This window comes from Myxocyprinus asiaticus, chromosome 34 (genome assembly GCF_019703515.2).
Source record: "Myxocyprinus asiaticus isolate MX2 ecotype Aquarium Trade chromosome 34, UBuf_Myxa_2, whole genome shotgun sequence".
NCBI lineage: Eukaryota > Metazoa > Chordata > Actinopteri > Cypriniformes > Catostomidae > Myxocyprinus > Myxocyprinus asiaticus.
This window is the reverse complement of record NC_059377.1, coordinates 10,027,699-10,044,322: the sequence shown is the minus strand read 5'-3', so window position 1 is coordinate 10,044,322 and position 16,624 is coordinate 10,027,699. Positions and strand designations below refer to the sequence as shown.

General features: G+C 35.0%; 2 protein-coding genes and 1 long non-coding RNA gene across 6 annotated transcripts; 1 reads left to right on the top strand and 2 right to left on the bottom strand.

Moving 5' to 3' along the window:
* Nucleotides 1–1,448: 1,448 nt before the first annotated feature.
* On the top strand, nucleotides 1,449–3,530 carry LOC127425372 (uncharacterized). 2 transcript variants are annotated; one of them, XR_007894611.1, is made up of 3 exons: nucleotides 1,449–1,620; nucleotides 1,854–2,760; nucleotides 2,886–3,530. It is a non-coding gene; the product is annotated as an uncharacterized LOC127425372 (long non-coding RNA). The 2 variants fall into 2 exon arrangements; XR_007894610.1 differs by having other exon boundaries at nucleotides 1,854–3,530.
* A 331-nt stretch (nucleotides 3,531–3,861) lies between these two features.
* LOC127425371 (Ig heavy chain Mem5) lies at nucleotides 3,862–10,332 on the bottom strand. 2 transcript variants are annotated; one of them, XR_007894609.1, is made up of 5 exons: nucleotides 10,267–10,332; nucleotides 9,261–9,578; nucleotides 7,248–7,559; nucleotides 6,567–7,032; nucleotides 3,862–6,473 (listed from the first exon to the last, which is right to left on the bottom strand). XR_007894609.1 is itself a non-coding variant. In XM_051671301.1 (4 exons), exons 1-4 carry the CDS (start codon nucleotides 10,313–10,315, stop codon nucleotides 6,929–6,931), a joined length of 783 nt encoding a protein of 260 aa, XP_051527261.1. In that variant the 5' UTR covers nucleotides 10,316–10,332; the 3' UTR covers nucleotides 3,862–6,928. The 2 variants fall into 2 exon arrangements, 1 of the variants encoding a protein (XP_051527261.1); XM_051671301.1 differs by having other exon boundaries at nucleotides 3,862–7,032.
* Nucleotides 10,333–13,181: 2,849 nt separating this feature from the next.
* Nucleotides 13,182–16,453, bottom strand: LOC127425268 (uncharacterized). 2 transcript variants are annotated; one of them, XM_051671016.1, is made up of 4 exons: nucleotides 16,336–16,453; nucleotides 15,675–15,995; nucleotides 13,700–13,998; nucleotides 13,182–13,579 (listed from the first exon to the last, which is right to left on the bottom strand). In XM_051671016.1, exons 1-4 carry the CDS (start codon nucleotides 16,382–16,384, stop codon nucleotides 13,553–13,555), a joined length of 696 nt encoding a protein of 231 aa, XP_051526976.1. In that variant the 5' UTR covers nucleotides 16,385–16,453; the 3' UTR covers nucleotides 13,182–13,552. The 2 variants fall into 2 exon arrangements, with proteins under 2 accessions (XP_051526976.1, XP_051526975.1); XM_051671015.1 differs by having other exon boundaries at nucleotides 13,705–13,998.
* Between the last annotated feature and the right edge of the window lie 171 nt (nucleotides 16,454–16,624).

Sequence of the window (16,624 nt, the reverse complement as noted above, 5' to 3'; positions counted from 1 at the left end):
ATTTGTCAACTTTTAGTCATGATTTTATTTCTGTTAACATAAATACATACAATTTTAAAATTACTCTAATTTCCCCTTTCTTTCCATAACATGGTGGACAAGTTATGCTTGACCACATACTGTATGACTATCATACCAAATAAAGAAAAACAGAAATAAAGCAGAAAAGTTACACACTTCAAATAACTCCAACATTATTTTGCTGAATGGCTGATGACGCCTTCAAAGTGTGACATAATTTTATAACGAAGATCTCCAATTAGAGGTCAAAGCATCATGTCATAATGGGGTGGACATCAAATCAACGGACACACACACACACAAAAACCCCCCTCCAATTTCAGTGTTAAAATTAAATATTTACAAAAGAATACATGCTATTAAGAAAACTTAATCCTATGTATTTAATAATGTATTTCTAATTACACATTGTGTGTATTTCCAATCTGAATTAAACTCGGTTCAAACCACTTGATTTTAGTGAAACACTCAGGGCGCCAATGTTGATATTGCAATGCATACACCCCCGTAAATACGAAACTGCGCCTCTTTCTGAATTGTAAGCACAGGGTGGAGAATTGATGTCGGTTTGTAAGCGAAGGTGTGGGCATTGAGCATTGGCCTTATTTTCTCACCATGCTGCTCTTTTCAACTCACTCCCGTGTGGTTAGACCAAAACAAGCTTCTGCATCCACAGCAGATTGTCAAACAGAGTTAACCAACAAAACTGAACACCTGCTCAGTTTGCATTGACCTATCTGCATGTGCAACACAGAGAAAGCCACACTAAAAGAAGTTGCTAAATGTAAGTTCGGGAGGAACGAGTCCATCTAATCTTTTAATTAACAGCCAGAGTATATAAGCAGCTGCTTACCTCTCTTTGGTCTCAGCTGTTTCCAGCATCCCTCCACCACCCCAACTCCACCTTTACCCTAGGCATCTTGCCACATGTAATCATCTCCTATTAATAGTCCCAATTAAAATTTAGAGCTCGAGTTGAAGCTGCTTCCTCGAGCCCCTCCGCCGTGGACAGCAAGCCAAATAAGTTTATATGGGCAAAAGAACACGTGAACGAAACTATTAAGAGCAGAGATACAGTATTTACAAACCTATGACTCAGAGTCCAAGTCAAGTCTCTTTTAAGACCAAGTTTAAATCAAGTCTCAAGTCTTTAGTCTTTTCTATTAGTGATGGTAATATTGTGATGGTCACTGAAAGGGTTTTTCCAAGGTCAAGACACTGTAATGTGAACGTAAAAAAGCATCGAACAGTCAATTTGCAGATAGAAGAGTGGTCATATTAAGACAATATAAAACCATGAACAATTTAACCAGAAACACCAAATTATATGTAAGCAGTTTATAAGTGCTACTTTATGTTTCTCTAAGCAAAGAAGGTCCACCCACTTCAAAGCTGCAAGAGATTTATTTCTTTCCTTGCTGGCCATTTTCAGTCAAGCACTGGTTATCAAGCACTCAAGCACTGGTTATCTTTTGACATTAAGATTATTATTATTTCTTTAAAAACCCCAAAAGTGGTGCATCAGACTATTTGAAGCAGAGATGGGTACCTTGCAGTGCTTTTGGATGCTGTTATGTTTTTGCATTCCTGCTTTACACAGTAAGTCTTTTGCCTTTGTTTTCAGTTAAGATACTCTTATGAAACTCTTCTCACTCAACTCATTTTAAGTTGATATTTAATCATCAGACTTACTATATAGGCTACAAAAATGTAAAAAAAGTAGTCCATATAAGTAATAAAACGTGTCTTTTAATGAACAATATCTCAATACCATTTTTAGTATATGTAGATTTGTTCTTTGTTTTAAAACATGTTTATTCTCTTGACTACAGCTACACTCTCGTTCATCATGACTCAGTCACCGGGGTTCACATCCATCTCAGTTGGTGACCCCAATGAATTAAGATGTGTATTTGACCAGACAGTTATGTACTGCTATAACACAGCTACTTTGTACAAGGTGAATCTCAACACATTCTTATGATGTGTTACATTCATACGAGCAGACAGAAAAGTACGTTTGAAGTAAGTTTGGAGCAGAAGAAATAGAAATAAACCTTGTGTAAATTGTCAGCTTTACGCTAAGCTAAAATGCTATTTCTAGCCATTTTACATGCATGTTACCAGGAACGATCATATTTTTTTATTAAGAAAATTCACGTTGGATCATAATTTCTTTTTTTCTAATAAGACCTTTGATATTAGAGCACAAACCATATTCTTGATATTAATTTTTGTATTGTTTTCCTGTAAAAAATATCTAATAATCCTTAAAACAAGATCAATTTGATTTATCTTGTTTTAGAAACAACACTGCATAAGATGTTTTGGTTTTTCAGAGAATGTATTTTTAACATGTGTATTTTGTCTTACTGTACTGGCAGAGTTTTTATAGTCAGAACAAGTGAAAAAATCTACCAGTGCTGAAGAAGTAATCCAAAGTATTTAGAATACGTTACTGACCTTGTGTAATCTAACACAATACGTTACAAATTACATTTTACAGTATGTATTCTGTAATCTGTAGTGGAATACATTTCAAAAGTAACCCTTCCAACCCTGATCTCAAGACAGGTGAAATCATGCCTTCAAGGTTTAGCAAGTCTAAGAGTAAACCTTGACCCAATGATAAAACTTGCATTTTAACTATAAAGAGGCAACTCTGAAAGATTCGGGCTTATACTATTGCATTAGCCAACAATGGCAACAATGGCAATGGAACCAATGTGATCGTTACAGGTAAATTTGAAGTGGCATTTTATCAATACTTTTTCTCATGGTTAGGGTTATATACCAAAATGTATAAAATTTTCACTCGATGAAGTAACTCTGTTACTCTTTTGTGAATTTTCCTCGGTTTATAGATCAAATATCTATCCCACCAGAGCTATCCATCCTATACTCACCACAAGAAACTTACATATCACCCATCCCACTGCAGTGTGTTGTGACCGGAGTTGTCCCATCTCAGGTCCGGGTGTTCTGGATGATTGGTCAGAAAGAGCACACAGAATGGACCGAGTTAGCCTGGACAAACGCCACTGATTTAGCCACAGAATTCACACGTGCTCATCTTTCTGTTCCTGCTGAAGAGTGGACTAGAGATGATGAAATTCAGTGCATTGTTAAATATAATGGCGAGAACTTCTCCAAAAGTCTTGTCCGAGAGGATATGTGAATGGCACAAGTTTCTGAGAAATAAATGGGAAAATGTTGCATGTTAGGCCTATTCTTCTTTTCAATTCTGAAGTAGCATTCCCCATTCTTATTAGTTTAAACTCTGATCATGTGGAAATATTTCAGGATCTAATTAAAAATGAATCTGGCTTCTGTATGGTGCTGTGGAGCAGTATTCTTGATTGTGGCCATTTCTGTTTGTTTATACCAAGGTGAGCAAATTCTAAATACTTGAAAAAGCCTGACAATAGGAATTAGACATTACACAGAATAAGCTTTGCATGTGTACATGTTTTACTGCAGTGTCCTATCCTTTTTTTTTTTTTTTTTTTTTACAAATAGCTTAGTTAATATTTATAATATGCCTGTTTTTCAGGAGGTAATGTGATGTAAAAGTGGTTAATTCTCAAAAATTTCCAAATGGAAGGAATAGACAATAACAGACACACTGAAATCTTAAACTGGTGAAAACGCCCTGAAATTGTCTAGATGGGATGTGACATTGTGGAGTGCTTTTTTTTTTTTTTTTTTTTTTTTTTTTTTTTTTTTGCAATCTATGCAATCATACAGTTAATTTTCTCCATTTCATTTTTCAGAGTTGCACATGCCAAAATCATCTAAAGGGTCAGTATTTCAACATATGCCCCAAATTTACCCCCAAAACAGCCCCATGATTCTATAATTCATTATTGAAATCAGAAGCAACAGTACTAAACTATAAAGCATTTTTGTTTCAGGCATACTTGGAAAGATTTTCTGAACTATTGTAATATGACAATTCCACCGTAACTGTCTGTGCGTATAGCCTGTGCACTAAATCTGCCAGTATATGTAATAACTTGTTTTAACTCTAATAAATAATTAAACTGTATAACTCTCTCCTTTTATTATAGAACTCACTCAACATATTTTATTTACACTTTAACAGGTAAACAAAGCACACTGACTGAAAGTTTGTCTGCAGTGGTAAGCAACACATTAGAGTCTAATAATAATACAGAGACAGATCTATAATTATACAGATAATTGTGATTTATTTTTATTGTTAATTATTCAGTTTGATGTTTACATTGAATTTGTAAAACCTTAACGTTTCTGAAAGTGTAAGAAAATTTGTGTTTAGATTGCACAGTAACCAACATGTGTGACAGTGATAAAGTCCCAGGCATATCTTGGTGTGGACGGTATTGGGACATGTTTGCCAAAGTCCAATTGTGTTTGTCAGCAATAATTTGAATAGTGATGAACTGTGATGAGCATGTTTTGTAACTGTCAGTCATTTCTTGTCAGGCTGTTTTTGCACTAGAAGGAATCAGACACCAAACAATAAACTATTATAAGAATTGTTCCTATGCTTGGATCTAAAATATATTACATAAATGATCAATATTATTTTTTGATTATGCCTACGCTTGGTCCCATATAAGAAATGTTTTTGCTTAACAAAAGCAGGTTTTCAGGTCTCACTGGTGTAATATTCAGTATTCACGAAAACCTAAAATTTCATTAGCTTTCGATATTCATTCCTTGAAATGCTTCTAGTACGTGTTTATAATAGCTGAATGCTACTGAAACAGTATTTTTTATTTGATTTTCACGCGTGCCGCTGTGAAAAGAATATCTCAGAGGACTCATGAATGTGCAAAAGATTTTCACTGAAAAATGACTTATTTATGAAACATTTCTATTTATTTCTCACCAAACCTATTGTATTCCTTCAGAAGACTTGGAATAGGATGCACGAGTCACATGGACATCCTTTATGATACTTTTTGGTCCTTTTATAAGCTTTGAAATGAATCACTGTAAACTGCTATTGCATGGAAATCCACAATCACGAAATTGTTCAAAATATCTCCTTTTGTGTTTCGCATAATAAAGAAAGTGATTCCATCGACATTAAAAATTACTTTATTCAACATTTATTATTTAAAGATTTAAAGAAGTCTACACTTCAGAATGTCATCTGCATCTGAAGTAATTCAAAAAGCCATAGCACAGAAGACTGAAGACATGGATGGATTTATCAGTATTGTGGATGTAGTATGGTGGAAAATGGGAACAGAATTGCAGACTTATCAGTCTTCAATCTTTATCTGTGTTGAGATGTTTGACCTATTAGCTGTGACGTGTGCCATTTAATTACAGTATATGATTGCTTTATTGTTCAGGTTGTTTTTGTTCAATTATAAGGTATACTGAAACTTTTGTGAATAAAGGCTAGCACATAGATGTACTTGTACTTAGCATTTGTATTCAGTATGGAACAAGTGTGTGGCATCTCAACACTATCTCAACCATTTTTTGTCAGTTCTTCGAGTTCACCACATGAGGGCTCATTTCTTGTAGTAGTAGTAGTAGTACAGTAGTAGTAGTCTTTGCACTTCCCACATTTTGGGGTTTTAGAATTTGCCTGTTTTTGTTACTTAGGATTTGTAATAACTGTGATAATAAACCTTGGACTGTTTGCAGATTATTTGTCTCCGTGGAGTAGGAATTTCGGTAACAGTTTACATTAATGTCACCTTTTGAGGGGTTTATAAAGCTGTTTATTAATGACTTATTTATTTATCTGTGTGACATTAAGCAATTTGTAAAAAAACACAGCCAGCATTTCATGGAAAGTTGTCACAAGTTAAAGTCCAAGTCAGTTAGATAATGCAATTCCTCAGGAGTTGCTTAATGTAGCGCCCGAAGACCACCGATAAAGCATCTTATTAATGACTAATAAGTCCTTTATAAATGCATTATGAATCGATATACAGTTATAACAGCAAGAATAAAAAGGGCAACTTTCATGCATTACTTGCCAAATAGTGAGCATTTAAACATACTTATATAAAAATGCCCTAATTCATGATTTTTGTGACAATACAGCAAAAATAGATTATTATAGTCAAATTAAAAGGCAGGATTATGTAATTTTGTTACATCCGCTTTGTGTTTATATTCATTACTGTAATCTCTAGACTCACTTGTGTTGTCACTTTCCTTTTCACATTGATGTCAAAAGAACTGTGCTACTTCGAGTGGTGTCCTAACTTGTCTAGTCTTAGTCTCAGTGATTTGGAGTGTGGCATGATTGTTGGTGCTAGATGGGCTGGTTTGAGTATTTCTGTAACTGCTGATCTCCTGGGATTTTCACACACAACAGTCTCTAGAGTTTACTCAGAATGGTGCCAAAAACAAAAAAACATCCAGTGAGGGGCAGTTCTGCAAATGGAAATGCCTTGTTGAAGAGAGAGGTCAACAGAGAATGGCCAGACTGATTTGAGCTGAAAAAAAAAAAAAAAGGCTACAGTAACTCAGTTAACCACTCTGTACAGTTGTAGTAAGCAGAATAACATCTCAAAATGCACATGTCGAACCTTGAGGTGGATGGGCTACAACAGCAGAAGACCACGTCGGGCACTTTATTAGGAACATAGTGTTCCTAATAGAGTTAGTGTATGGGTTCACTTTACATTAAGGTCAATTTTCATAGGTTACAAGTGTTGAAAAAGTGTTCTTAAGCATTTATAACATGTGAGGTAAAAATGGCATATCAGTAACTTATAATGCATTTGTAAATTACTTACTAGTCGTTCATGAACCCCATTAATTAAAGTATTATAAGAATTTCACAGCTTGATCACAGCTTTTTGTTGTCCCAAGTAAAGATATACTGTAAGTAGCTTATCTACAGCATGTTTTCAGGTCAAATGGTCAAAGAATAAAAGTCTGTGGGTTACTAGCATTCAGCTAATATAAGTGAGGTCATGAAAAAAAGGAGAGATGTTACAAGTCCCCAAATTCTTGTTGTTTTCACGACAGTATAACAAGTGTCCTGGATATCTGAGGGAAAAATAAAATAGAAGAGCTCTGAGAAAAGCAAAATAAAAACTTTTTTTTGTAAAAACAAAAAAATGTACAGTAGTGCTAAGCATAATTTCAACATTCTGATTTTAGAATAAGATCTGCTGAGATATCACATTGAACCTAATTTTTGAAAGATAATGGAACATTTCATTTGATAGTGTGATGAGTATAGACTTTGGAAAGTAATTTACCATAATAATGTAGAGTTTTGTTGAACATGTATCCAGCAAATTTTACAACACAGGTACTCTCTCCTACTCTCCTCCACTCCTCATCTGATACTGCAAAATGAATGTGAGTTATCACAGAGGAGTTTTCTCTGTTTTCCTCCCAGAAAAATCCTGTTTGTCCACTCTCCTTTTTGCTACCTATGAGCCAGTACACATAGACCTGTGAAGGAGCAAATCCCCGAATCGTACACTGAAGAGTGATTGTGGAGTCGTGTTTGTTGCTGCTGGCAAATGCCATGACTTCAATAGATGGTTCAGACACTGTGCTGACAGCTGCAAAGAAGAACAGCAAACATAAATGCGTTTTTTAATTTGGCAAAAAAAAGAAAAAAAAAAAAAAGAAAGAAACACTCATAACTCTTCTTATAAATTTGAGACAAAACAGCATAGGGATTATAGGTTACATCAGGGCTAGTTCAGTTTTTACTCCAGTGAATATTTGTATGTTAGGCTTATTTTTTTATAATAAGCCTAACTAAGGCTTATTTCTTATAATTTACATTAACCCTTAAATTCATGGGTGTTTTGCCAATCATTATTACACACGCATATCTATCACAATCCAAAATGTCCAGATACTGTAAAGTTTTCAAAGCATTTTCAAGACAGTTTGCTGTTGTATTTTTCACTTATCAAAGAGATGATGCAACAAATGATAGAACGGGATTCATTACTTTCACACTGAAATTTTATGAGATGTAACTGGCTGTCAAACACATATAGAGCTATACATAACACATAATCTACATAGATGTATTTTCTCAGGCACTTATTGAGTCTAAATAGACTACAATTTACAGAATTACAGAAGTATACCTAAATGACAACAGCCAAATCATACTGTTCATGTCTTGTTCTTCCTATAGTTTACTTCCACATTGCTTTTTCATCAATTAGCAGACAAATGTAAATCAAGTCAATCAACAGCATTGCTATCTTGAGTAACAAATAGCAGGTATAATGTGTGCTGTACAGTACTGTATGTGTACATGCTGATAATTCACCATTGTTGAGCAGGAAATCGACATGAGACAGTAGCCATTTTTATAAATAGCACTCATTTGTTATGTAATAAACACAGCAATAGATATCCCATCCCACACTATTCATGAAAGAAAGTTTGAGGAATATTGAGGAGGTGGGGGCATAACTCCAAAAAAATGGATGAGGTAAAGGGGGTGGAATGAGGTTCCGGGTCACTAAAGACCCAAGGTATGCAATTAAGAGCTAAAGGCTTTGCAATAATAATAATAAAAATAATAATGATAATAATAATAATAATAAAAGATTTCAACATTTCCACCGAAATTGACCAGGAAAAAAGATACATTTTAACACGTTAAGCAAATGTTGAGCTTTTGTGACAACTTGCCCCAAAAGGGGTTAAACTTTTAAACAGTTCAAGTTAAACAGTAAAACACTATGAACCACGAACAACAACAAAAAGTAAAAGGTGCATAAAATAAACATATTGTACATTCAATGTGTGTGACAGCTTGCCCCAATAAAAATCTGTCCTGGCCTGACATTTATGAAAAAGACCCTTCTACTGAGAACAAAGTTCAACCATTTAGCTAAACCTTCAGTATATAGTTGGACCTTGCCATAATGTGTGCCAGTGTGATTGTATTTTAATTCACATGTTTACCCAAAAGATATCACAAAAATGATTGGAATTTTAGTTTGGAGGATAGGATTCACAAAAGTTATCCCAATGTTTTGAGCTTGATGTTTCAAACAAACATACAACACCACTGCTAGAGAAAACAAGTGTTAATGAAATTGGACTTTTCACTCAAAACCTTATAGTAACTGAAAAATAGCTGGTGTTACATCTTACTTGCCCCAGTCTCCTGTATAGTGTCCCGTATATTAAAAACATGAGGTGAAAATAGGACTCATCATCATAAAATATCTATAGTACATTATAGTAGTACATCACTGCAGAAACTGGTGTAAGTTACAGTATAATACCTTGTACTGTTACAGTTGTGCCATTCCCGATGTACATTTGCTCACGGTCTGTAGCGATGCAGTAATATGTCCCAGAGTCTTGTACCACTGCATTATAGATAGAAGCCTGACATACCGTGCTCGTCGCCTGATCTGTGATCTGAATTGGGATGGCTGAGTCCTGCAGAATGAATATTATTCCACTCTCTGGGTGAACTCTCACCCAGGCCAGTGTGTGACAAAATGACTGTACCTCATTCAGCTGGCAGTGCATGGTCACCGTGTCACCCGATCTCACTTGCACTGATGGGGGAAACTGATAAACTGTACCAGCCATCACTGTGAAGGAATTTAGACCAAAAAATGATCATTTGAAAAATAAAGCAATCTCATTTCTGTTACATTACTGGCCAGGGGCGTGCACCATTGAGGATTAAATTGAGATTGTCTTTTAAATTCCAGTGGTAACACTTTACAATAAGGTTCCATTTGTTAACATTAGTTAACATGAACTAACAATGAAGAATACTTTTACAGCATTTATTATTCTTGGTTAATGTTAATTTCAACATATAGTAACACATTTTTAAAATCAAAAGTTGTATAAGTTAATATTAGTTAAAGCACTTTGAACTAACATGAACTAACAATGAAGAATTGTATTTTAATTCACTATAACAAACATTAACAAAGATTCATAAATGGTGCAAAAATATATATTGTTCATTGTTAGTTCATGATATCTAATGCATTAACTAACTAACTAACTAACTGTTAACAAATGGAACCTTATTGCAAAGTGTCACCATTTTATCATCTAAACATTATTTTTATATAGCCTTTAATTGATTAAAAACAGTTGTTTGTGTCCAGTAGTTGAAATGAAGCCCAATCAGTGTGAATCTGCCTAAAGATTCAAGCTGCTATTTAAATTTTATACAGAATGAAATAAATCAGTACAGTTGTCATGATGCCATGTTGTTGTTCCATCTACAATACATCATGTCAATGAGAAACTAAAGCTTACCTTCTGGAGATATTACACAGTGCAGGACAAGCCAAAAGAGTACATACATACTGTCTGCAGACTTCACAGGCCAAAACAACTCAGAGAAATGTGCTGTGTGTTATGAATCACCCACCGTTTCCTGTCTGTCCTGATTATGCCTGTTCTGATCCACCTCAGCCGCTGGTATAAAATTTGGTTCATGATAGAGTATATATTTCATTATTAACGGTTTCATATATTGAAGAATCATTTAATATTTTAGATCATTTTATATTTCTTCTAATGCCAATCATATCTTTAAGAATGTATTAAGTGTCCAAATACTTTTCGGAGTAAATGTGCAGTATGGCCATTTTCAAAGGGGCACCATGAGATAGACCTGAAAGAAATATTTTACATGAGAACAGAACAAATTCTGGGAAAAGATGAATGAAGCTAAAACATACATGACAATATGATAATTCTCATGTATTTAACATCATAAGATATTTTAATATTACTAAACACATGAATCTGTTCTACAAAAGCACAAAGCAGGTGCAAATGCCTCTGTCCTAATTCATTTTCTCAAAATCAGCAGTTCTGCTCTTCCACCGAAGACATCGGGGGTTTAAATTTTCCACTGACAAAGCAGTGTATGGACATTAACCAATATAAGGTAAGGTCCACAGCACCATTTTGGTGTATGCAACCACACAGAAAAGAGGACACTGAAACAATAACACAAAAACCTCACATCCTGTCTGTGAATCTGCCACAAATAACAGACTGTCTCATAAGAAACATTATCACATTATCTAACTGGACAAGGTAATTGATTGTAACTGATTTTCAAATAAATGAATAGTTTTTCATATATTATTTGACAATAGTATTTGACATTCTTAGAGTGCACTAATACAGTTTAATCCTTAAACATATACCTTGGGATTTTAGTGACCCGGGACCTTATTCCACACCCTGTACCTCATCTGTACCTATAAGGTTATTAAATACCCTAGGTATAGTAAAAGTGTTTTTATTGTTTATCCTTTTGATCTTTCATTCAAAATATTCACAAAAATATAACCTTTAATTGAAGTAAACTAATTGAAAGTGGGGAAAAATCTCATAATTAAATAAATATTTTTCTCCAAAACATGTTTGACACAATTATTGGCACCCCTAGAAATAATAATGAGTAAAATATGTCTGAAGTATATTCCCATTCATATTTTACATTTTTAATACACCTGGGTGACAAGGAACATGAAATTGTTCAGCCATGACTTCCTTTTTCACATGGATATAAATATGAGGTAACACACAGGCAAAATTTCCTTAGTCATCCATCAGAATGGGTAAGACCAAAGAATATAGATATGATGTGCGGCAAAAGGTTGTTGAGTTTCAGAAAATGGGAAGTGGCTATAAGAAAATAACTAAAGCATTGAAAATACCCATTTCCACCATCAGGGCAATAATTAAGAAGTTCCAATCAACTGGAGATGTTAAGAATCGGCCTGGAAGAGGACGCGTGTCTCCAAGCACAGTGAGGAGGATGGTTAGAATGGCCAAAAATTCTCCAAGGATCACAGCTGGGGAATTTCAGAAATTATTTGGGTCTTGGGTTCAGAAAGTCTCCAAAACTACAATCAGATGTCACCTACATCACAACAAGTTGTTTAGGAGAGTTTCGAGAAAAAAGCCTCTTCTCTTATCCAACAACAAACTCAAGAGGCTTCAGTTTGCGAGACATTACTGGAACTTCAAATGGGACCGGGTTCTATGGTCAGATGAAACAAAAATAGAGCTTTTTGGCAGTAAACACCAGAGATGGGTTTAGCGCACATAGAGAGGTAGCCATATGGAAAAGTATCCCATGCCCACGGTTAAATATGGTGGTGGATCTTTAATGTTGCTTTTTTTATGCCAGAGGTCAAGGACATCTTGTTCGGATACATGGCATCATGGACTCTATCAAATACCAACAGATAAAAAAATCAAAACCTGACAAAACCTTAGCCAGAAAGTTTAAATTGGGCTGTGGTTGAATCTTCCAGGATGGGTGCCAATAATTGTGTCACACATATATTTGAGAAAATTTGAGTTTTTTGATAAAACTTGTGCTGTGTTTGCAATTGTTTGATATCCATTAGAGGATGGAAAAAAAATATTTTTGTGAATATTTTGAATGAAAGATCAAAAGGATAAACAATAAAGACACATTTTTCACAGCCTTCTTTGCTCATATTTACCAAGGGTGCCAATAGTTTTGGCCACAACTGTATTTCTTTGTTTATTACATGAACATTAAGTACTATTTTCACACAAGTAAATACTATATCATGTTGATTTTCTGTGCAACAATGGTGAATTCATTGTATCCCAAATGTGTGTACAAATTTGATAAATGCTATTTCTTACTCAAGGTGGTGCTGTTGTTTCAGTGATTAACTTGATTTACGTTCGACATTGCTATCTGATGAAGAAGCAATGTGGAAGTAAACTATTGCAATTACAACACATGAACAGTATGATATGGATATTGTCATTTAAGTGTACAACTAAAATGATGTATGTTGTGCATCGATTTAGACTCAATAAGGGCCTGAGAAAAATTATGTGTATCTTATGTGTAGTTCAATATGTGTTTTACAGCCAGTTGCATCTCATTTCAGTGTGAAAGTAATGTTCTAGATTTGTCCTGATTTGTTGCTTTACCTCTTTTATATATGAAAGATTAAACATTAAATATATCAAAATATATTTTATTCTATAATTTTGTAATTTTTACACTATCTGGGCATCTTGTAGATCCATTTTTTAAAGATTTACATGCCGGGTCTCTAAAGACCTGAATATGTAAGAGTGTTTGGTGAAATTCCCACCATGCATTTAAGGGTTAAATAAAGAAGTGTATCAAACAATGCATTTGGATATATTTTATTTGAATATAAGCAAGCAGGTAATTGGTGACCTTTTGATTCAGTTTCTTGCAAATGCAAAATGTTAATGTGGAATAATCACTGTTTGCAAACAAATAGAAGTCTTTTATATTAATTAACATTTCAAATATAGAATGTCTAAAAATATCAGTAAATACACTTAAGTGCTCTCATCTTTTCTCCTATGTACAGCAATACAAAGTGAATTACCAAAAAAAGCCAAGTTATTGATCAAAGCTAAATATAGATGACAGATTTTTGAAACTAGTTTTTTCATGCACAATACATCGGATGAGTTTTTCAGCTCTGTTTGTAGGCAGCCACTATTATCACAAGCAAGAGACCAAAAATGAAGCAGAGAGATATATATATGTATTTTACAGCATGACACAAGTTTGATGTATCTGCAGAGAGAGAAAATATGACATAGCAAATTTAGGGATATTTAACAGGGGCTACGAAAGATGAACTTTAGAAAATCATCAAAAAACAAGAGCAAAACCTATTATATTTTAATGTTGTACTTCACCATGTCGCTGAAGTGTCTTGATGTAACGCTGTCCTGCAAACTCCACCATGCAATCACACCGTACCTCCCTTTCCCACTCCTCAGCAGTTAGCAGGATTTGGCTCCTGGTGAGCGGTATGGCACCGTCATGCCTGTGTATCCACATGGACTGTGCTTTCTCTTTCCTCCCTTCTATAACCCAGAACATGTGCACTTGAGAAGACTCGACCCTGGTCACAACACACTGAAGTGGAACTAAATGACTGCTCTGGATCAGTGGTGAAAGAATCTCGATAAAAGGAAACACAGTGTGTTCTGAAAATAGATTAGGGAAAACATTTGGATTATAGAAAGAAATACTAAAGATCATAGAAATTCAGTCTGTTTGAAGATATACTGCAAGATTTGTCAAGAAAAAAAAGGGTCAACAAAAAACAATGGGAAGAGTAAAAGTAAAACGTCCGGACGTGTTGCCGTGATAAGTATTGGGGGGTAAAAAGTGTCCTGAAAAAAATTTACAATGTAAAGTCTTAATGGTCCTAAATGTAGGCTTCATTGTCTTTGCGCAAAATATAATTTTTATTTATTTTTTTCATATTGATTTGGGGTTAAATATGACCTTGTTTCGTAATAAGAATTGATCTTAGCGGTTATGAGCATTTTCTAAGAGTGACTTTATGAACTTCTGTTATTTTTTACATGCGTTTCCCAAACCTGCACTTAACATGAACACGTGGGGACGCGCTTTAAGTGCTACTGAAGAGAGTCACTGTCTGTATGTGAAGTGCTGAAATGTGACCATATAGTGCTGCTCCTCATTGTGCATAGCTTTGTAAACATTTTTAATTTACCTTGCTGGAAATATTAAAAGATATTTTCTTAAATATTTAACCAAATTAACTACATATGTAACGGTTAAGGGATGGGCAAGGAGGAGGCAGGAACCGGCAGAACAGTCACTATAAACTTTAATGACATAAACTCAACTTAAAACAACATAAAACACATAGACGTGCACACACAGTGGCTGCATGTGGCTCTCTCTCTCTCTCTCTCTCTCTCTCGAACTGCCGCCTCCGGCTCGTCTTTATCCCCCTCCCGGCTCATTAGCCCGATTCAGGGCCGGGCGTGTGCCCTCACAGCCCGGCCCGGCCCTGTGTGGTGCTACACAACACGTGATGCAGGCGAGCGTGCCCTTTGGTGTCAGAGAAGAAGAAGAGACAAGGATGATGAGCCAATATATGGACGATTCTTATGCACGGCAAGTCATTGCCTTTTTTTCTTTCTCTCTCTCTCTCTAATTGAAATATATACAGTTGTCTGCAACAATCATGCCACCACATTGTTGTTACCAACTCCTCCACACAATTAATTGTATTTGTTTACTAATTCATTAATCTATTCATTCATTTATATAGACTATCTATTTTATGCATTTATTTATTATTATTATTATTATTAGCCTTGTCGGTTAAAATAAAAATATATAAACATGCATCCTGATTTAAAGTCTCAGCATAAAGTGTAGCTATAGGTATTGAAATTGTATAACGGATCATTTCGGGATTGCCCTGCAGGTGACTGAAGAAGTCTGTCGCCTTACGACAGACTGAGTCCTGCATTCTTAGGGCTTTTCGATTAGGCTAAACCAGAGCACTCATAGATCTACGGGTAATTTCAAGTACTACTTAAGTTACGATGGCTTTGGGAAACGGGACACAGAACTAAGATGAATTGTAAGATCGATTCTACGATCTACTTAGGCTTACGATGCTTTCTTTTTCCTTCTTTTTTTATTTATTTATTTTTTAGGAAAGAAAAAGCACTTTGAAACCCCCTGGCTCCTGCAGTATCCTAAGTTGACCTAGCTACAAATGACAGATTTCATCCAACTGAACTTGTGACTTCTGTTTATGCACATTTCTAGAAACAAAATAATGTATTAATTCAAAATATAGAGAAATTGCACATCTATTCTTTTTTATTCTCACCTTTCACAATGACTCTTGATCCATTGCCAAAATGAGCAAAGCGGCCCCGCACAGTTGCACAGTAATACATACCAGAGTCCTGCACTGTTGAACTGGTGATAACTGCAGTGCAAATATTGGTCCATTTGGTGGACGAGTGATGCAGATCAATTTGAACTCTGTCTGTGAGACTGATAGTTGCATTCTCAGGAATGAGTCTCAGCCAAACCACTGTGGAACACGGCGAGTACAACTCCACAATGTTACACTTTAAAATGACATCTTCTCCAGCCATCACCTCAGCCACTGTTGGCCACTGAGTCACTATGAATGGCATTGTCCCTACATGAGAAAAATTCATTTTTATGTTATTGTGCAAATACTTGTGAATTCTTTCCTATTGTGGCTCCTTATCAACTGTTTATTGCAGTGAATAATCATATTCATATTTGTAACTGCAAAAATGGAAAAACATTTGTAAATACAGAATTATAGTCCATCAATATTCTAGTAGAACAATCTTAATGGTAATGGTAAATATGGAAACACATTAGTACCTTTAATTAAACGTGATCCTTTTTAGCATAGGATCATACAGTAGTGCTGGTTTTATTCAATTATTAGGGACTAGAATATTTAATTAGAAAAAAAAAAAAAACAATTTCAAAATGACCCTTTTTACCTTTACCCACAGCGTGAGATAACAAGATCATCAGCAGGCAGACGCTCATCTTTAAAGTCTGAACATAGACAATGCCTTCCTATGTCTCCCTCAGCAGAAACCTAGTCTTCCTTTTAGCAATCTAGGGTCTTTTTGAAGTAGCTAGTCAGTAACCACAGAAAACACATGGACTCTCAAAAGTACCATGGTACCTCTGCTGTCAGCATTTAAAATGCAGTTAGCCTTATCAGTGCCAAAAACAATGCGACTGAATGTAGGAACTTGACTTTTTCGACTGTTTAGTGAAAAA

Bases quoted from the DNA above. Each gene is read 5' to 3' on its own strand.
- LOC127425268 (XM_051671015.1), bottom strand. From the start codon at position 16,384: ATGAGCGTCTGCCTGCTGATGATCTTGTTATCTCACGCTGTGGGTAAA. The intron at 15,996-16,335 runs GTAAAAAGGGTC...TTTCTCATGTAG, and splicing joins ATCTCACGCTGTGGGTAAAG to GGACAATGCCATTCATAGTG. The intron at 13,580-13,704 runs GTGAAGTACAAC...CTCTCTCTGCAG, and splicing joins CAAGACACTTCAGCGACATG to ATACATCAAACTTGTGTCAT.
- LOC127425371 (XM_051671301.1), bottom strand. From the start codon at position 10,315: ATGTATGTACTCTTTTGGCTTGTCCTGCACTGTGTAATATCTCCAGAA. The intron at 7,560-9,260 runs GTATTATACTGT...TCTTCTTTGCAG, and splicing joins CACAACTGTAACAGTACAAG to CTGTCAGCACAGTGTCTGAA. The intron at 7,033-7,247 runs GTAAATTACTTT...TTTTTCCCTCAG, and splicing joins CAAAACTCTACATTATTATG to ATATCCAGGACACTTGTTAT.